General features: G+C 36.1%; 1 protein-coding gene across 1 annotated transcript in view; it reads left to right on the top strand.

The window, feature by feature from the left end:
• The first annotated feature begins 1,487 nt into the window (after positions 1–1,487).
• LOC149558793 (U3 snoRNP-associated protein-like EMB2271) overlaps positions 1,488–23,147 on the top strand; it is a 106,930-nt gene continuing 85,270 nt past the window's right edge. The window contains exon 1 of the mRNA XM_089832852.1: positions 1,488–1,945. Coding sequence (XP_089688978.1) covers positions 1,488–1,945 — 458 coding nt within the window. The remainder of the gene's footprint in view (positions 1,946–23,147) is intronic.

Raw genomic sequence — 23,147 nt, forward strand, 5'->3', positions numbered from 1 at the left:
TTCTTGGAGAAGGATAACATCTTTTCCTCTATTCATCATAAGAAATATTTTAATAATATATTTCCTATTAGGGGAATCAAGGCCGATGACATTCCATGAAGTACATTTCAAGTCCACAGGCAACCTTAAAAATCAATATCCATGAGTGTTATAAAAGCTCTTATAGAAGCTTGGGAGTTGTTTCCTTGGTATTTATTCCCTTTATTGTTATTAAAGGAGTCCTTCAATCCCCCTCTCTTCTTCTTAATCACAACCTCTTAGGGGTCCAAGTATTGAGTAGGGGTTTCCAAAGTGTTTCTTAACCTTTTGATCCTTTCCCTCCCCTTCTTTTTTAGAGCATTAAAAATAAAAATGCTAGGTTCATCTTGAGTGGCATTGACGAGAACAATAATGATCTCATTAATATCTTCTTTACCTAATTTTAGTGCATGAAACATCTCTTAAGGAGCATCACTTGGCTCTACCTCTTGAATCTTAATGATACCAAGGTTGGAAGAGACATAAAGGGGAAATGCAAAAATGAAATGCTTGCAAAGGGGAGGTGGGGGAGGAAGATTCAAGATGATCACAAGGGAGAAATTAGAGAGCTTCTTCTCTTTAGCATACATATTTTGAAGGGCTTCCAAGCCATCACAAGAAACTACAATATTAGTATCACTGTTTAAATTCTTAACCCTACCCAAATTCCTAGATTCGTTCTTAGTCACCTTGTGGACACTTCCAACCTTGCTACCATTCTTATCTAGGACTAAGGGTGAAATGACATGTTTTTCCAAAGATGCCTAATCCACGGAGGTAGGATTGTGGGGTGAGGAACCTTCACCTTTGGAGGATCTGTTACTAATAAACATAGGATCAAGGACCCTTGTGATTTTTTCAATAGAAAGCTTTTGAGCATTCTTAGTCCCGTGTTTAGGGTGAGGATCATAGGGCTTCAAACCAAATGTTCGACCACCAACGATTTTTGGAGACATTGAACACTTTGATTATGGTTGGCCATTGGGAAATAAAGACCCTATAGAAAAAAAGGTTGCATAAGGAAATAAATGCTATTAATATAAAATGACCTTCTACACACAAGGAAGGCCTACTTGAAGATCATACTCAACTTGTAGTACAATCAATAGATTTCTTATTTATATGTGAAACTATTTTTAAAACTAGTTATCAAAAATTAAATGAAAACAACTTCAAATTAATATGAAAACTATTGTAATATGTCTACCAATATTTATATAGTTATGTAAATTTGTAAAATTTATATAGTTATGTAGATTTGTAAAAGTATATGTTAAATAATTTTTTTTTTTTAAAAATTCCTTTCATCCAATTTAATTCTTTTCGGTCGCATAGGCAAGATTCAGTCCTCCAAAACCTAAAATTTATTTTCAGAGGTTTAAGCCGATGAAAAAATGCAGTGGCAGCCAGAGAGTTTCTGAAGGAAGGCGCCGCCATTGTTAAAGCTGAAAGGATCAAGATTTTCGACAATGTTTAATATGAATAAAAACCAGCAGCGCCATAAGAGCAATGTATCCAAAGGAGGAGGAAGAGGAGGACGAGGAGGAGGAAGTAACAGTAAAAGAAAAACTCCTGCAATTGGCAATGACCCATTTTTCAACGATAAAACCTTTAAACGACAAAGAGGGAAGGGGGAGGAGATTCACAGCAATGAAGAAGACGACGACGATTTTGTTGACAGAAATGGGGAGGAAGAAGATCAAGACATCGCCTTGGAAGATACAGAGACTGCTGATGATAAGCGACTTAAGTTGGCCAAAGCTTATATGGACGAAATTAGGGAAATAAAAAAAGATCAGGATGAGGAAAATGAAGAAGATGAAGATGAAGAAGGGCGGAAGGGTAAACGGGATTCGCTTGTTGCCGAGATTCTTCAGCAGGAGCAGCTCGAAGAGAGCAGCCGTGTGCAGCGTCTTCTTGCTTCGAGGTATTTCCCTTCTTCATTTAAATTTATTTATTGGATTGATAAAATTATCTTTTTGGCTAAGGTAATAATTGGGAGGATGAATTTGAAGGTATCACGTGCGAGAAAACTTTTTCTTGACAAGAACGTTGAGCAATGGAGTTCATGAAATCATTAAATTGGACATCTCGTCTGTTAGCATTAAACCATGAACATAAATAACAATTTCATGCAAATATAACTAATAACAGAAAAATAATAGATTACACAGAAAAAAGAACACAAGACACCAAGATTTAATGTGGTTCACCCAATCCATGGGCTATGTCCACCAAAAAACAAGTCTTATATTTTTATGATCCAGTGATTACTACCTGATTACAATCCGTAATCCCTTACAGCTCAATACCACCGCAAGAACCAATTTCACATCACAACTATAAAAAAACCCTAACCCTAAGCCCTTTCATACAAGTATTAAATCGCTTTAGGGTTACTACATGTCAACCATAAATTGGCAAATATTAGCCATTACTTTAGTGGTGAATCTACGAATAGTACCAAATAATTTATGAAGTATGTACAATACTTTCTTGATTAGTCACCACAAACTAACACTATTGAAATAGGACCTCTCTAGAATCAGGATCAAACAACCTGTAGACCTTAACATCCTCATAGTAGCCAACAAAAATGAGGTGTCAGCTCTTCTGCTCCATTGCTCTCCTCTAAGCATCTGGTATAAATGCCCATGCTTCACTACCAAAAACTCAAAATGAAGATACATCATTCTCGACATGAGACCAAGCCTCCTCAGGAGTCATTAGTTGAACTGCCTTGTGAGGCATCCAATTCTGAATATAGTTGGCACAATTGACTACCTCTACCTAAAAACATGAACCTATGGACCTAGACTAAATCATACAATTAGCCATCTCCCGTAGGGTTCTGTTCTTTCTCTCGGCCACACCATTCTGTTGAGGGGTGTAGGGCATTGAAAACTAATGTTGAAGACCATGTTCAGAGCAAACATCCTTGAAAGCTTGGTTCACATACTCCCCCCATTATTTGTGCATATCTACCAAATAGAAAGACTAGACTACTTCTTAATAAATGTCTTAAATACTTGAAATGAATCAAAGACATCAGAGTTGTACTTCAAAAAGTACACCCATGTACATCTGGAGAAGTCATCAATGAAAATAAGCACATATCTAGCACCTGAAAAGGAGTTGGAAATGACATGAGGTCATTATAAATCAACTCCAATGGTGCCAAAGCACGAGTGGCTTGTCCATGAGGAAAAGGATCCCTATGTTGTTTTCCAAGAGCACAACCCTAACAAACACCATTTGTGTAGGAAATCTAGGGAAGCCCAAGAACAAGTGCATGTGTGCTCATCTGCTGAAGATATCTGTAATTGACATGGCCAAAATGCTCATGCCAAAGTCTACTTACTGGATCTGCATGTGCTATAAGAAAAGAACTTGTGTCATGAGAAGACTCAAATCCATCAAATCTGTAGAGGTGAGATGCATAGTCAACACTCCCAGTGGCCACAATCAACTCAGAATTAAGTAAGTCCCGAATAACCACATCATGTGGTGAGAACTCAACTGTCTTACCAAAGCCAGAGTGGCAAATCTAATAAATAGACAATACGTTTGTCAATATGTCAAGGACAAAAAGAACATCCTAAAGAGAACCCCCAGCTAATGCAACATAACTAGAACCTACGACTGAAAGATGTGATGAGTTTCCAACAACAATCTATGAAGTAGCACAAGGAGCACATGAGGTAACCAACTGTTGAATGTTTCCCCTGAGAAGTCTAAGCAACCAATGCTTGGATGGAAGAGCCAGAGGCATCCATCTATTGGATCTTTGCCTGTTCCCATGTCAATCGATGACAAAATGTCTCAAAAGAAGGCATCTGATGTCTGTTACCCAAGGCATCCATAGTGGAGTAGAAAGTGGAAGAAAAGAACTGACACTGTCCTCGCAACTTTGAGAGTATAAAAAAAATACACTCATCATCTATTTTGTTTTTCCCACATCCCTGCAAAACTGTATGTAGAGTTTTAAACTTCATCAAGAAGTCCTCAATGGTGGGCAAGCTAGTAGGTGTCAAAGAAGTCAACTCTGCATCAAGTTGTAGTACCCGAAACTCATTCACTATGCCAACCAAGTTGTGAAACTTGGTCTAAATAGCCTGAGGAGTGGTTAAACCATCCAGGTGAAACAATAGACTATTAGAGATGTTCACTGCAATCAATCCCATGGCCTCATCCATTTTGTTCCTATGCTGAAGAACCTCAAAAGGGTGCTACAGGATAGGTTCATTTTCATCCAGACATGACCATAAGCCACATGACATAAGAAGTTGAGTCATGTGTGCTTTCCAATTGTGATAGTTGTGTGGCGTTAGCCAGGCCACAGAGGGGTTCGACATTGAGAGAAAAAGATGAAAGTAGAAGGGTCGATTTTGAAGTAAATTATAGAAAAGAAAATGGTTACCCCCACAATGGATAAATATATCCCTCAAAAACCAAAGCAACAACTATTGAAAGCACAAAAATTGAGAAAAGAACCTGGATTCCGGATGCAGAGTGAGAGGAAATTGAAGCCTCTTCTTCAACACAAAAAGTGGGAGCTCAAATAAACTCAAAATGGAATGAAACTAGCATCATTATCTTTGTCTTGGAACCAGCATTTTGATGCTTCTTTCGAATTGAAAAAAGACCTCCATTTTCTCAAATTATGGCCAAAAAAGCAACTGTTGCTACAATAGACAAGCTCATTGGAAAATTACAGACATGACCATCGTTGAAAAAAATTTCAGCCATTAGAATGATGACATCAACTGTCAGATTGATGATGTTAGCAAGGTAAAAAAATTGGTGCCAAAAAATGATGTGGCTCATCGAAAAGATGACGTAATCAGTCGTGATGTTGATGTATTCTAGTCTGAAAATGATTTCATGCCTACATCATGCCTACGCAGGGGTTATCAACGGTGTCACTGGCAGAGGTTGTAGTGGCGGTGGCGGATCTTGGTGGTGCCACTAGTGTTGATAGCGATGGGGTTGAGTGGATGTGGCTGGAGGGCGATCGTCGGAGGTGGCCTGGAGTGGCTAGCACTGCGGCTACGCATTCGGTGTCGACTGAGCATGAGCTGAGCGCAGGCTGTGCTCCAATAGTGGCGGGGTGGCCAATGGGTGGAGTAGCCTGTAGGACCATTTTTTAAACCATTTAAAAAAATTTTTGCAATAAATGCATTTGTACGACCTTCCAGGAGGCAAAAAAAATTTGCCTAACGCTATAGTAGTCAAAAAACAAAAATTTTATATGGATTCTGACTGTAATGGCAACATCTATTTGGGCCCAAAGTGAGCCAAAAAAATGTCCTCTTGATTGAAGGAAAAAACCTCAAAAAAGCTAGGATTTTTTACTCCTAATCATGGCTTCAAACTCTGTAAACCAGGAAGCAGTAAGGATGCTCTGATACCATGTAAAAGTTGTCAAAACCAACTTCATAAATTGCCAAGAACACATGCATGCAAATAACCTGTACTGAAGAGAAATCAAAAAAGGAAAAAGCAGAGCTTGGAAAATCTCAATGGTGTGAGAGAAAAATTGTATTCCATGTTAAGAAAATAAATTGACTTCCCCTTAGGACCTCTCCTTAAGACATTCCATTACGACTTCCCCTTAGGATCTCCCCTTAAGACTTCCCCTTAAGACAACCCCTTAAGACATCCCATTAGGACTTCCCCTTATGACCTCCCCATAAGACTTCCCCTTAAGACCCTCCCATAAGACTTCCCCTTAAGACAACGACTTAAGACATCCCATTCTAAGAACTTTCCCCTTAAGACATCCAATTAGGAAAACCCCTTTACTAATTAAACACACTCTTATTAGATTCTATAGCTCATGTATTACATTCTTTACGTTTGTATGTATTATTTGTGTTCTTATATGTATACAATTTAGTGATTAAATGTTGTAACACATGTTTTCTTTACTAGTACTCTTTATGTTCTTAAATATATATTAAATTTATTGATTAAATGTTGTAACACATGTATTCTTTACTAGTGAGCTTTATGTTCTTAAATATGTATATAATTTATTGATTAAATGTTGTAACACATGTAATCTTTACTAGTACTCTTTATGTTCTTAAATATGTGTACAATTTATTGATTAAATGTTGTAACACATGTATTCTTTACTAATACTCTTTATGTTCTTAAATATGTATTAAATTTATTGGTTAAATCTTGTAACACATGTATTCTTTACTAGTGAGCTTTATGTTCTTAAATATGTATACAATTTATTGATTAAATGTTGTAACACATGTACAAAATAACACATGATCTATGAAATAAAAATATCAATATTGAAAACATAAATACATTCAACATGAACATAACATGTACATCTACAAAATAGCACATCTATGAAATAATGGACCCATGTAAAATGTATCCAAAATACCACATCAATTGTCTCTAAAATGGCACATCAAATGTATCCAAATAACATATAAACAACATCAAGGTCTCCAAATCAAAGTATCTGAAATAACATGTATATATATAATGTCCCAACAAATCAATGAAATAGACATCTAGAATGAGATTAACCACATTCCCCTCTGATCCATGATCCCAAGAGGCACTATGATTTGGGTCTGAACCCTGTGTCAAATGAACAAAATTTGTTATATTATATAAAATTATGTACGTGCATATATATATATATATATATATATATATATATGAATCAAATATATATTAAAAAATGCAACATACCTATGACTCATGTTGTGCAGGATCTATTGGGGTCTGAAGATCTCAAAAATCCAACGCACTATCACTAAGACCCTATAGAACAAATGTATGTACACAAGTCAGATTGAATCACTTGAATATATGTATGTCTTTAAGTACATGTATAAAAGCTCAAGTACACGTTAAACTTATAAGTGTAAATTATAGTAACAAGTAAATTTAAACATATATAAATTTATATTTACCATAGCATCATGTAATGCTTTGCCAATCTGATTGATATCTGAATCATAAAGTGATAAAGTAGCTTGGTCCAGGTTGACTACCTCATCTGAAAGCATAGTGGTAAATAAACTTCGTTGTACTGTGGGGGCCTGATTATGGGGGGGTGCTTTAGGAGGTGGTACAAGATCCTGAGCAGTAGGTGGGGGGTGGGTGCTGTAGGGCCCCGTATAGGAGCAGGTGTTGTAGAAGGTGCAAGGATATCCTCCTGTCTCTGTGAACCCAGTGATCTTGCTATGCGTGAGAGAATATGGCTGATGTGTCCACCAATGTCACTAAGAGTGATATAAACCAAGAAGATCAGATGCTAAATAGGATGCCATACAACACAATTCATCCACATCTAATATAGCAGAAACCTTCAGTGGAGATGTTATATCTGCTATCACATACACATCATCAACTCCTGTGCTAGAGGGTGTAGCTCTCAGAATGGTACCACGAGATCATAACATATATCTACCACATCGATCTGAAGACATCTCCTGTAACTGTGTAGTAACTGTGGCAATGCTAGAATAGATTTGAGTTGGATTGTATCATCTAGAATAGTCATACCTACAACAACCATCTGTGGAGCTCTTAGCATGACCAAAAGGTTTGGACCCATCATTGCTCGTTTACTAACGGGTGTAGGGGTGTCTGCAAGTCTAAATCTCTCTGATAATCTATCGAGGCCCTGTCCAACATGACTTGAAAAATTTGTATAATCTACATCATGATGTAAATAAAATTTTGCAAACAATTGTTTGCATAAATAAAGAGGAAACTCATCCATCTATAGCCACCTGTGATGAGTAACTAACCAACGAGGATATATAAATGGTGCAACAAGCTAATCCATACACTTCAAAGCCAAATAACCTCCAAGCCTAGACCTATTTGTATAAAAGGGAAACATACTCTTCACCATAGCGATGGAGACCTCTCTAACAATCTGTGTATACTTCACAGTGCCAGTGACACTATGAGAAAGAGAAGAGTAAAAAGTCTCAATACTGATTTCATCATATGGGTTGTATGCCTCTATCGTCTAAATCATATGGCATAACTCATCTCTCATAGAAACAATTTTCTCCCTGTTAGGGAGAGTGGTAGAAGCCAAAAGTGTAGAATCAAGAAACTCTACAGCATGAGATAATCTAGCAACTGTGTCTCTAAATAAATGTTGTCTCTCCTTAGAGGATGATGTAGGTCTACATGTTGTACCTGACTCAACACTATGACCCCCTCCCTGAACACTAGCCTCCTCTGAGGATGTAGGTGCACCACTAGTACCAGATGTCATAATGATATGCAAAGAAGATCTATGCCGATAAATGCAGAGTTAAGATATATGTAAGTAAATATAAAATTGAAAATTTAATTTAATTCAAAACGTGTATAAAGTTGAATGTAACTAAAAAATATAGATCATCGTTTTATTTAACACACTTTTATAAATATATATCAACTTGATGTGTCTAGCTCATATATGTGAACAAAAAATATGCACATGTGCATGTGTGATAAAAAACTAATTTGAAATTAAGTCAACTTTCTTCTACCTAATTTTTGACTACATGTTAAAGTACATAGGTTTACTATGTTAATGCTTTCTAAAATGTAACTAATTTTTAGCTATCTTGAGGTCTGAACAAGTTTTTTAAGTTTCATGTACATGTATGTTGAATTATAGTTTCCAAGTTTTCTAAATTTGAAATTGGTTAAATTTTAAGTTTTCAAGTTTGAACAACTATCTAAGTTATTATAGTTTAGTTCTACCTAATGTTTCACTGCATGTTAACTTTATCTATATAGGTTTCTACTATGTTAATTTTTTCTCAAATGTAATTAATTTAGTTATCTAGGTCTCAACTTGAGTTTTCTATGTTTGATGTAAAATCTACATTTATGAAATTAAGTAAATACTTAATTAAAAAATACTATATAGCTCTTTATCTAACATATGATCTAACTATATTAAAAAAATTAACTAATCTAAATAATCAACTACTAAAACACTTAAAATAATATTAATTTGATTACTAAAACACTTTAAAATAATTAATTTGATTACTAAAACACTTAAAAAACAATTAATTTAATTACTAAAATACTTAAAATACAATTAATTTAAGTAATACTCATGGTTGTGCAAAGATTTGGGATGGAAGATTGTCACAAAGTGTTAAGTGAATGCCGCCTTTGTCAAGGCTCTTTAAGCAATGATGTTGGGGTGATATTAGAGTGGATGCAAAACTCCATTAATGGGTCTTAAATATATCTTTATATATGTATTACTGATACTCTAAGATGTATGTGGGCATGTTTTGGAAGAGGGCAGCCAACTCATCTCACATGTTAATTTTGTAGTAGAATTTATAGGTAGTCTAAGGCCATCACTCTATTATCAAATTTATATTATGTTTTGCTTTTTTTCTTAATGTTGGGTATATTTTGTTGTTACAATACTTGGAGGATTCCACTCCAGTATTGTGTTTGGTCTATCATTTTGTACATTTTTTAGATATATCATATCTGTTTATCATTGAATATTTTGCCTAAATATAAACTGTAAGATCGTAATTCCAATGCAGCATTCACCTAAGTTTTTGGTTCTGCAGCTTTTTGTCTCCATTCCTCTCAAATTGCCTGCACCAAACCCTGCATGGAATTATCCGAACTCTGTACAATTGAAGCTTTGGCATTATCGGTGGTCACAAGCATAACTATGACTGATTTTTATGATTTATCTATGCTCATCATACCTACTTAAATGCTTACCTTGTTATAAAAGACGGCATGCTAGGTTAGCTTCCTCCTGAGCTTTACTTAAGGTAGGGTGTTAGAGTAATTATTTGTTTTTCTTATTAATTTATAGATCATGTTGATTTAATTAATCAAGTTCTTTATTACTCTAGTTACTTAAGCTTTCTCATAGGTGCATATAATTAATATTTTATATTAATTATAATGTGCAAACCTAGTTTTCTTTCCCTTTAGGGTTTCGTTCACCATTAAGGTTGAACTTTTGTACTTTTTTTTTTCATAACTTGGAATACAATTTTGCTCTCACACCATTGAGATTTTCCAAACTCTATTTTTTCCTTTTCTGGCTTCTCTTCAGTACAGGTTATTTGCATGGAGGTGTTTTTCGTGATCTATGAAGTTGGTTTTCATAACTTCTACATGTGTAACATGCATGTATATATAATTTTAAAAAAATTAAATCTGTGTGTGTGGGTGTGTGTGTGCGTGCGCACGTGTGTCTCTCTAGACATAATTTATACATGTATATATTCTATAAGTAGATCAAGAACACACTAAATGTATGTACATATGTACCTACAAATTCATGTTGTTTAAGTGCGCACTTTATACATGCTCTTGCTCCATCGTGCTCCCCTTTTCCATGTCCACTTTCAAAGAAGTTCCACAAAAAACTAACATTTCTTCTAGCAAGTTGCATGGCTAACCAATTAAATCCTTTTGCAGATTTAAGTTGTCTTGTGAGTTCATGAAATGAGATTATTAAAAATAAAAATATATAGAAATCAAATTGAAATATGTGTACAAATCAATTTAAGTTTCGAATTTAAAGTTAAATAAAAATGTACACATACATACACTAACCTACACAACTACCAGACCAGATCCATTGCTCTGAAAAATTTATTCGACAATTTTTAAGATCTTGAGAGATCATTGCAAAAAATGAGCAACATAGCTCCTATCATGAACTCTATCATCACTAATATAGAAATGAACCTCCTTGATGATAATGTGTTCATTTTTCTCCGAACTTTCTATCTCATCCACCTCAAATTTTGCATGTCTATAAACCACTTGCACAAATATTGCAACTTGTTCAAAATGAAAATATTTTCCTTGAAGCTCTGTTTGAGGTGAAAATGTATAGTTCTCAGAGAAATCTACAACTAGAATACAACCAAGTGGAAAACAATTTTTTGAATCACAAAATTGTCTAGCTTGCCATCGTGCACCATGACAATGTTGGATATGTAGCTTCCTATGTCTAGTCCTTGAACCAACGAGCCATCTCCTCCCATGTGAAGGTTGGAGTTGATTGATTGTCTAGTAGAGATATCGACCTTGGCTTCCCATGTGGAATTTGGTGATGCTTCCTATTGCTTTCTCCTGCCTCTTCTGTCAATGAAACATCCACCCACATGCCCTTTACCTTGGATTATCCCCCTTCTTTTTTATTCTTCCTCACAAGTTGATGTCGTAGGGGCTACCCTAGAGCTAACACACTCTTTTGCAATGTTGCCTTCTTGAATCCATGCTTATCCTCAACCGACACCCAAATCCTCCCCTATAGGAAGTCCACTATCTTCCTCCATCCTCGCTCTACCTTGGGGATGTGTGAACCTTTTGGACTTGTTGAAGACCAAACTACCGGGGGTTGTATAGAAGATTCCCCACCTCCAATCAATCTCCATGACTCTTCTCCAATCTCTAAGTCCACACCCAAAACAACGTGTTCCACTGTCTCTTCCAACCCCAATAGCTAGTACGGGTTGACACAAGCTGCCACAACCCAATATACTTCCTCATTCAATTCGCCCACCATCAATGCCAGTGCCACAAAAGTGAGGCAACGTCCAATTTTGATTGCTACTTCCAGTAATCATCCAGGTACTCCACATGGAACATCTATTGTATGTCCTCCAAGAAATCTAGATCATCGAACATGAAAATGTTCTTCAAACATCGGACTGTAATATTTCCTTCATAAGTTTCCATTTTGTTCTCTGACCTTAATGCAAAATTTGCCTCCATTTTTGTCTTCCTTGTTTAAAACTCTACGTATTACCCTGCCTTTCCTCCTTATATTAATTTGCTTCAAATACTCTGGAAGCAAGCATATGTCTAGGTGCCAAATAATGATATCACAAGTTGACATGCACTAGAGATTATGATCTCTATATAGCATAAATTGATGAATGCCATCAAGGGATGGAGTCATGATGAAAGTTACATTCCCTAAATAATCAACAAGGATGCTTTATTTTTTTATTTTGGCTTGTTAATAATTCCTCTCTTCAATCTAAAATGAGAAGCTGAAGGTCTTCAAATATTTCATCCTAAATCCCCAAAGATGCATTCGCGCCCATATTGGCCAACTTGTCCACCACGCTCCTAAAACTAGAGCCTCTTTTGTCACACAAAATTTTGCCACATTATTTGTGCCATAGCTCAATCGTTTGGCCATTAATTCAAGAGTGTTGTCCTTATGATCTCTTTTAATTAAATAAAAGACCCCATTCTTCTAACCCACTTAAAGTGCACATATAAAGTCCTTTTTCTATTTTACAATTAAAAGAAAAGGCTTGTGAGACTTTTTGTCTTATGTGACAAGTCAACTTATATTCTATTGGTTGACTTGTGTGTACACATGGATCACTCCTATTTTTGAATTCCACCGTTGATCATCCACCATCTTCATCTTGATCTCTATCATCCATATATCTTTAAAAGGGAGAGATCTTTCCCCCTCAAAGGATCCATCTTTTGAATATTGTCATGCTGCAGGTTTTCTAACAGGTTTCTTTGGAGCTTTGTGGAGAACTTCTCATTTCTTGTCTCATTCTCTCATTCCATCATATTAGCATAAGATCGTATGGAATTCTTAGCATAGTTGCATTTTAGTTTAGCTTTGATTTCTTGCAATAATCTCACATAGTATAAATATTTGGTTTTGAAATACTCTCATTCATGTTTAGCATAGTTGCATCTTGCATTTCCATTCAAGCTTAGTCTTCCATCTTGCATTGCATCTTTGAGGAACTCATTGTAGACACTTGCATTCTTGCTCTTGTCTCAAAGAACCTCCCATTGCATGGTTTACTAGCAAGAAGCACATTTCTAAGGCTTGGCTGAGAGCCTTCATGCTTGAATACTAGCTTCTTGCACTCCATGGATAGGGAGCTCTAAGCCGACATCTAAGCATTCCAACTCATGGAATTGTTTGGATAGAAGGGTTTAGAGTGTGACACAAATCAAGTGTACATTTTTGGCACCCACCGTGGGGATGGACTGTACGTTTCGCCCTACCTTTTCTTATTTTCGCTTGCATTTCCCTTACTGCTCTGCTTTTTTTTCTTTTTTACAGTCGCAGGGTTGGGCGACATTTTTCCAGTATCGCACAATAGTTCACAGTACTGTCATGCGACACTTTTTTTGGAAATAGTGTCGCTCTTGCAGCCTACATACTGTCGCTCTTGCAGCCTGCATACTGTCGCCCTCTATGCAAAAATCTGTCGCACGACTTAAGAAAAACTGTCGTCCAAACAAAAAATGTCGCTTGCGTGTACTGTGAAGTATCGCACGACATTTGTTCAGCAAAAAGTATCGCTTGACATTTTTTTTGCTCGTTCCTTGAGGGATTTGATGAAATTTCTTCTTAGCTGGCTAACTGTCATTTTTAACAAGATTTCTAGGTTGTTTTGCAGAGGTTTAATTCACGATTTTTGTGATTATTTTGTGCTAACTTGTGGGCTAACGAGTTGTGATTGCAGGTTGCCCTCTTTGTGAAGAAAAAAATTGAAACCTTGCATACAAAAGAACGCATGTCAAAGCTTCAAATGTGCAAGGGCTACTAACATTTTTTGCAGGGCTGCCCAAAGCATAAAACCCAAACTAGCTTGACTTTTTGTTTCCATGTGCGGCATTTGAATAGTTGTTCATTTTTTTAGGCACATAAAACTTGTGATTGGAGTCTTTTGGTAATAGGAGAGTATGCTCTTCACCCTTGTGGTGAATCAGAAATCTTGACTTGCCATTTGGTTTCAAAAGCAAGGGGTAATTGAATCTTCTTGGCATGTTTGGGAGAAAACGATTGGAATAGGAGAGTATGCTCTTCACCCTTGCGGTGAATCAGAAATCTTGACTTCCGAAAGTTGATCCACTTTGTGTAGTTAGAATCCTTTAGAGGGCTTGCTCTCGGACGACCTGAGAGGAACGACCCAAGTGGGGACAAGCCAATTACCTGGCTCTTCCAACCCACTATAAACTCAAGGCTACCAAGGACACAAAACTTTGGTAGACGTAGTGTTTGTCTTCGCCTAGTGTGATCGCTTATGGGATTTGGACCATAGGGAGATCACTAGGCAAGAATGCTTAAGGTACTCTTGTGATCGCGAGATCGGTTACTCATTGTAAGGTGAGGTGTCCCGTAATTGGGAGCAAGAGGAACACTATGAACGAAAGCTCGATCTAAAAACTCTAAGTTAGTAACTACCCTTTTTAGCCGCTCAACTTCTTGGTGCAAGGATCGATCCTAGTGGACTACCTGGATCACCCCTAGATTTACACTCACCATATGTGTTCCCTTGGTTGTGCTTATGGAACTTCCATGACAAAGCCAATATCTCTTGTGAGAAACCACTTGGTGTGAGGCAAAGGAGCATCAAGCGTGGGCCAAGTTGTTGAGTAATGAACCGTGACTCTAAGGTAGATTGCTTGGCTATTGTTTTCGATGTTTTGACCAGTTTTATGTTTTTGCAACATAAACATTCTAATAAAAAGTTGTTAGGAAGGTCGTTCTGATATCCCAAATGCATATTGACAAGGTTGTTTTTGCCCTTGATCAATTGTTTTGAGACATGTTACAACACTTACTATTTGCAAACCTTGTTGTTTACTGATACAAACTGAAACGAAATGCTGTCTAATTAAAACGACTGTCTGATTGACAAATTGAAACGAACTTCAAATTGAAAAATTGACTTTTTTGCACAAAACTGACACTCTTTCGCACACCTTCAGAAGAAATATCGCACGACATTTTTTTCAAAAAATTTTGTCGCATGTCTTGGTAAATTATATCGCGTTGTTCGCAAGATTCTATCGCAATCGGGCCTAATATCTGTCACTTGAAAAAAATGTGTTGCACTGTTCCTGAAATTCTGTTGCATGACACTGTTTTTGAACTTATGTCGCCCTCCTTTTGAGAAAGTATCGCCTAGAGTCATTTTGGGTCAAAAATAGAGTTTGCCGTTGGATTTGTTTGGTCTAAGGAGTGTCACGCTGGTCACCCTTGATCCTGGCTACGTATCAGTGTGTGAAGAATTCATCGTAGGTCGAAAAGATGAGTTTAGTCCGTCGAATGTAAGTCTTGAAACGTCTTGATGAATCACTTATCAAAATTCAGCTATTATTTTATTCTAGCTATCCGCTATTGATCTTCTCGCTTGTTCGCCCGGCTCGAGTCACCCGTGCTATAAGATCTTGAGCACTGTTTGACAAGCCATCTATCACATTTTGATAAGTGACTAGTCCTGATCGTAAAAGCTTCAAATTCGGTTCTCTTTTCTTTTCCTACTAAACAAAGACAACTCTTTACATGTCGGTCACAACTAGATATCAAGTTGGTAATGGTAGCCACACGCCTTTTCTCATCTGACATTGACTTCAGAACAGAAAAAGGTGATCTCATTTCTTACCAAAGGTATATCATGCACAACTTTAAGGCTTTTACTGCTATTCTCAATAGCCCACAATCGCACAATTCCATCACCAGCCCCTGATGCAGCAAGATCACTCCCTCTACACACTGCAAGAGCTCCAACCCAGGACTCTACAGAAGAGCTACTTCCCATTTTATGTGTTACGTTACCATTTCCTGCATCCAAGCAAAAAATTCAACACAATGTTTTAAACATATAAACTAGAGAAGAAAAGAAAGAGAAACAAATGAACCAAAACAAAAGCGTGTTAAAAACATAGACATCCAAAAAGCAGTAACAAGGTCCAAACTTGCAGGTCGTGTAATGTCTCCATTTTGGATTTTTTTTACAATGCAATTGGTGTTGGCTTTGCAGGTTAGTGTCAGCCTGATCAGAGGAATAATTTACCAATGAGCTTAGATGGTTTAAAGGAGTCATTAGTACTTTCACATGTTATTTACGACTTCTGGTTGTTAATGTTTTCGAACCAAAATACAGGAATGTGATAACAAATGACACAATAACTTATCCTGAGAAAACCCTCCTACTCAGGGGTGGAAAATCCAGCCCCACAAAATATAGACCCTTTTATAGAAAGCTAAAACAAATACACAGGGCTCTTAAACTTCTGATTATCAATACCAAACAATCGATCAGTCAGTAGTATACGAAATTCAATCACTTCAACTATGCAGATACAGAATATAAAAGTTCTTCAAATGAGATTAACTAACTCACTCAAATCTGGTTTATCACAGATCACATACATACAAATACAATATCATAAGATGCGCTTGATACAGAAGATTTACTCATATTTCAGACCAGTAAATATCTATGCAGCAAAATGATCAAACACCCAATACTCTCTCCCAACCCAATTTCTCTCCAACTGAACAGTATAATAAAGGCACCAATGATTTATCAATTAATTATATCTCTTTGAATAAATGACATTATTTCTCTTGCAACAAATTTGGCTAGTTACAGGGGTTGTCTTTACAGTCCACTCATCCTTGATTTTTAAAAAAATATCTACCATAGAGATTCCGGAATAGTATAGAGAGAGAGAGAGAGACTTCAAGTTTGAAGAGCTACAGTTGTGACACTTATTTTGCCTAGCATAATTGCTAATTGCACCTTCCTATGCAAATTAATTCATTTTGTTCAATGTTGTCTTTTTTAACCTTTCTCAATAGATCAATTATTTTTGTTCAATGTTGGCATTTTAATCAAACAGTGGCATGACATTAAACCCAAATTTCCAATTATCATTTACAAATTGCTTACCAATATCATTGCCATCATTAACTTGTGATGATGTCATTTCTTCTGGCTTTTCCTCAGCGCCATGATTCTCTGAGAGATGTTGAATACCCGCATGCCCATGTGCACCTTTTGCAATAAAAACCAGTTTTTTCCGCATCATGCTCCAAAGTTCTATGCTTCCATCATCAGAACCTGATATAAACTCTTCATTGTTGACAAAACAACAACATTCTAAAGATGCTGCAGGTCCTCTAAACACTAACTGTGTCTCCTCAGGAATCTGCACACCAAAGTTAGTCATTGGGGAGAATCTATTAAATAATCAGTAAACCATAACCATCACACAAGCACTCTAAAGAAAAAAGGCCATAAATAGATTTCATCATAAAAGTTGAAGCCACTGAATGGATGGTGATGGGAATTTCTAGTTTATCTGCCTTGAACATCATTAGTAATAAATGATCCATCATTTTATATAATGTCAACAAATAAAATACTAAAACTATACAGGGAAGCTAGAAAAAAGGGGTAAAATATTGTGAAAGATAAAACGAACTTTTCACAACCACGGGAATGCTCCATAATATAGACACTAGATTGGGAGAATGATATGATGAGCTAAGCACCTACACCATAAGATCATTCAGATTTTCTAGACAAGAAGTTTCAAAGCAAATTACAGCAGATCTTGGTATTTGTTTCATGACACACAACACATACTGATAGCAAAAATTTCAAAATACTATCATCAAACACCTCAAAAGAAGTGACATTATTTTTTAATGTAAACTTGAGCTGCTATATAAAAAATTATATATGAAACAAGATATCTCTAAGTGCCTAAATCCTTCCACCAATACATTAAAAGATACCTTCCATAAACGCAATGTGTGATCACGTCCAACAGAAAGAACTCGTTCTTTTCGCAAGCAATCTACCATTAGGATTTCACTTTGATGACCGTAGAGAGTATCCATGTACAAGCTGTCTTCTGCACTCCACAATTTGATTGTGCGATCAAATGATCCAGATATGAGTTGCTGTGTACCTTGCCGAAAAGCTAAACAAGACACAGCTCCCCTATGACCTGGAAAGGTCTGCAGTAAATAGAGAAGATTAAAAATTGAATGATTGCTCTGCCCAGATTAATAATGGATAAGCACTAGAGGTTATGAAATTTGTACTTGAATATGTTCCCGTGTGCGGGTATCCCATAGATGAACAAAATGATCTAATCCTCCAATAGCCATGTACTGGCCATCAGAACTGATAGCCATTGATAGAATATGTTTGCTGTGCTGCTTCCTATTTAAACTTTTTGTAGAGGCTTCCTTGCTAGGCCAGTCATATTTCTCACTTGCACCTGTTTCAACATCCCAATGAAAAATACTACCATCTTTTGATGCTGAGAAACCCTTTGAATCATCTTCTCTTAGAGCTACAGCTATTACAGACTGCTTGTGTCTTTTAACAACTCGCCACTCTACCTGATTGGAAGGCTTCACAACCCTGTTGAGAATTGACCTTTAGCATTCATTTATTATACGGAACTAAACTAACATACCACAACATATTGTCTTGAATTTCCATTTACTAAATGAATTCTTTTCAAAATTCTGAAGGGCTAATCAATAATTTCCTGTGGCACTTATTAGAGAAATTTGGAATTTGGAATAATTGTCCACTCAATTACTTACTACTTCAAACCATCATACGAGGCTATGCATTGAACTCTTTTACAAAACTCAGCACCAACCACACTATCAACATTTCTTTAGCAAAAAAAAAATATTACCAATAGGCTGGATAGCTATTCAAAATTCATGATATAAACATCAAAAAAAGAAACTAAAACAGCTATAAACATTCATGCGCATAGACTTGTTCCTTGAATGAAGTATGCACACATGTAACAGAATCAAACGACTAGGCAGTTCAGTTGAATACAATGCCTTTTCTGGAAGTAGAGAAAAGATAAATGCACCAGCAAGCTATCATAACATCTACGAAAAAATTATCTTTAAATTGTATTTTGTTAATATTTCATTGACAATCAAGTAAACAAGCAAGTATTTTTCGATTAACAATCTTCTGTTAATATTTTAGATTATCATAACTACTAATTTTAAGTGTTTGAACCATTCTCTAGTGAATGAAACTCAAAAACTTTAAAATAAAAGCCCTGGTCTAAATAAACACAAAGAATCACCTCAAGAAAAAAAGTTCTTATAATAAAAAATTTAAACACAAGAGGTTTGAATCTCCAGGCCATCAAGTTGCTCTTATTTGTCGCATCAACAATAATACACAACTAAACCAATATACAGTTGAGAACTCCAGACACCAATAAAAATAACTAAAAGATCATTGTAATTTGACGGCATACAGTCAACTGTGACTTATTTCTGGTGCAAAAGCTTAAGCTGTATATCCATGGCATCATTTAGAGTTGGATCCACACCCAAAAGAAAAACGTGCAGAACTTGTCCCAAAAAGATAATTTCTGCAATGTCCCTAAATTTAAGTTCCACTAAGGCCATAGCTAAAATAAAAAATGTATAGTACTGCAAAAATGCGAAGTACTATAACAAAAATTTAGGTACTATAAAATCATAACTTCAACTTGCAATGTATAAACTTACTGATAACCAAAGCAGAGTATCTCATGGTTTAGAGCCCCATAAAAGCATAAATCGTTTGGGGAGTAAATCCACAAACCAGAGGAGTGGGATTTTTAAATCTGCAAACCAGAGGAGTGGAATTTTGGAAAAAATTGACAAAAATCAGATATAGACAAAAAAATGTGAAAAACTCAAGAAAAGCAGTCAAGAACTGCGCTTCTTTTTTAATTAAAGGACATTTCCATAGAATGGATGAAAAGGGACATACATAATGATTCAAAGCACTTGCACAACCTCCTGATATATTTTAAACTTGGAGTACTCAAAGTTTTAACCGTGATATTGTTTGTTTAGAATTCAATCAAGCTATGATTTGAACAACAAAATATGATGTGGCCTTTCTTATTTTTCAAAATCAAAATGAAGCTACGAAAATCTTCATATTCATTTAAGTAGAATTCATTTGTGATATTGCTATCAAGATTCGTCTGTGTAGTTTTTGAGTCAAACTCATTGACCCAAGTTTCATGAGTAGTAGTTTACAATATTCCATCTCACATAAGAATGAATGGAACACTATGCACTCATTACATCCAAGTGGTGCTCACAAACGTGAACCACTAGGACTTCCCAAAAGGTCACCCATCCCAGTACTACTCCAAGCATAAGTGCAATTAACCATGATTGTACCTTAAGAATCATTCTTTAGAAAGCCTCTTAAACTCATCAATTGATAAGTGGGAGATGTTTTCCACAGAAAATCTAATCGTTATATTTACTATCAGGATTCATCTATGTAGTTTTTTAGTCAAACTCATTGACCTAAGTTTCATTAGTGGTTCGCAAGAACCCATCTCTTATGAGATTGAATGGAACAATTAGCATTCATTGCATCTAAGTGATAAAGAGTGAAGCACCAAGACTTCCCAAGTCGTCACCCATCCTAATAGCGGTCTAGCTCAAGTGTGTTTAACAACGAAGTTTCCTCCAAAGTTAATCCCACTTGGCTTGCAACCCCATTTACATAACCTTCAATATGTGTTGTGCCTTATGAACCATTTATTGGAAAGCCCCTTATACAAATCAAATAATAAGTAGGCCATATTTTCCACAAGTAGTCAAACTATGATATCTCTATCAAAATTCATCAGTGTAATTTTTGAGTCAAACTCATTGATCCAAGTTTCTTGAGTAATGGTTCTCAAGAATCCATCTCTCATGAGAATGAATGGAACACTTAACACTCATTGAATCTAGGTGATGAGCAGAGGTGAAGCATCGGGACTTTCCAAAACATCACCCATCCTAGTACTATTCCAACTCAAAGTGCACTTAACCACAAAGTTGCCTCCAAGGTTAGGCCCACTTTGTTTGCAACCCCATTCACAAAACCTTCAGCAAGTGTTCTGCCCTATGAAACATTCATTATAAAGCCCCTTAAGCTCATCAAATGATAAGTTGGAGATATTTTCCATAAGTTAAATTTTGATATTGCTAATAATTTTTGAGTTAAACTCGTTGACCCATGTTTTGTGAGTAGTGGTTCACAAGAGCCCATCCCTCATGAAAATGAATGGAGCACTAACCACTCGTTGCATCTAGGTGAAGCTCGTAGAGGTGAAGCATTAGGACTTCTCGAGAGGTCATTCATCCTAGTATTATAGCTTAGACATGCTTAACCATGGAGTTTCGTCCAAGGTTAAGGCTACTTTGCTTGAAACCCTGTTTGCAAAACCTTTAACAAGTATTGTGCCTTATGAAGCATTCATTAGGAAGCCCCTTAATCTCATCAATTGATAAGAAGGAAAATTCATTATTTAGAACTCTCTCAAGTTCCTTTCATTATATACACTCAACAAACAATTGTATACAAAGTTGGCATGACATACACATATGTGAAGTGATACATACACGTGTATATGTTGAACATAAAGACTGAGCTGCGTGAATTATAAATTTAATTTAAGTTATAAATATTGAGCAATTTCATAAATCATAAGAACTTATATGTCATAATTGACAAGCCTAAAGTGATTTATATAATTATCGACGGGTTCTTTGTTTTCTCTAAAATAGATAGTGAAAAACAATGTTACCCTGCTCTTTTAGATATATTGCAACAAATAAGGAAGCTTTGTTATGATCTTCTTTTGCTTCATATTGCAACAATTTAAATATTTGAAATTCACATAAACAAAATCAATGTTAGAAAAGAAATATTATCAATCAAGTTATACAATATATTCAATGCAGAGAGGAAAAATTTCTTTGTAATTGCCTATCTCTCATGCCACTTCCCGAATCTACAATACTTCGCGACTACGCAAAACTTTCAACCCCACTTTCCCAATTGCATCTTGAACGCCACGCATCAATTTCGTAGAGAAACACGTCATAGTTTTGCAAGTTTTTCCCATCACAATTGCTATTAGAGTTTTCGCTAGTTTCCCGTAATTATTTTGCTTATCAAATTGTCACTTTTTGCCAATTAATCATCTAATAAATTGCAAAAAAAGTTGAAAGTCGTTGACCAAAAATCCTTGATTTTTGGGAGAATGAATCACTGCACATGCCAACTAATGATTAATCACACATAATCGTGATTTTTTGTCATTTTTTGCTTCTATGCTATTAATATTTATTAATAGACAATAACAATTAATATTTTGAAACTACTTTGTAATATTAATTATAAACTATAAGAGTTTGTTGCTTCTTGTAAACGGGCAATCTATAATAGTCATAGTTACACCGCCTTCGGGGACGGGGGGACGGCAGAATTGGGGGGCAAGTTCCTAGGACGGGCTTACAGAGGGGCCTCAATTTGGGGACAACGGGGAGACGGTGGCAGGGGACGGGGCGTTGTATATACTATACATACGATACTTAAAATGCTAGTTATGAAAAGATGTATTGCAATAGAAGATATAAAGATGTAAAAGTGTCAATACTTGAACATTGCATTGAGTTGGAACATCGAACATTGAACATAAATAGTCAAATCAGCACATAGTAAACATTGGACATCCCCCCATCCTCAGTGAAGGTGGCAGAAATTGACGGTGTCGCTTGGGATAGGGGGACAAAGTCCCCAAGTACCTGGTGCATCCCCTTCTTCGAGATGTGGGGCAAAAGGGGAGGGACGTGTCTCCATGTTACTATGATAATAGTGCATAATAATTATAGTTTCATAGCCCAAGTCCCCGGTGCATCCCCGTCTCTTCATAGCCTTTGCTCATTATAAATTAGAGGTTGCTGGCATTTGGAACACAAATACCAATCTGGCAGCGCTTAGTACATTTGCAGCGATCCTTCGCGAAAACCAACAAATAATGCTCCTCAACCAAAAGCCAACTACTCTACAATTATTGGTGTTGTCTATTATGATAATGGTCAAGATAAAGATGTAATCAACACATGCACCATCTTCATCTCCCCCTTAAAATCCACTATTATTAGATGCATTTTCCTTTTACAAGTCACTTCAATGACTTTGATTGATCAACAACTAAAGGTTTCCATTATTCCATCCATGATATGGATACCTCTACCTCATCCCACAAATTACTAATGGGCTTCAATGGATCCCTTACGAGGTTCGTCTTTTGCAATTAGTTGTCACATACCTCAAAACCTAGGCACTTGTACCCTTTTCAATCTTCATTAATTTATCTGAGCATTTTTTGCCAACATGGTGAGAAGAAAATGTTGAAAGTCAATCCCTTTGCATAGATACATCTATGAATGTGATAATTGGCAATCTCTTGAAACTCTTGTAAAATATCATTTCCAGCTATTT

This window comes from Cupressus sempervirens, chromosome 5 (genome assembly GCF_028749045.1).
Source record: "Cupressus sempervirens isolate cs-2001-9-10 chromosome 5, ASM2874904v1, whole genome shotgun sequence".
Lineage (NCBI taxonomy): Eukaryota > Viridiplantae > Streptophyta > Pinopsida > Cupressales > Cupressaceae > Cupressus > Cupressus sempervirens.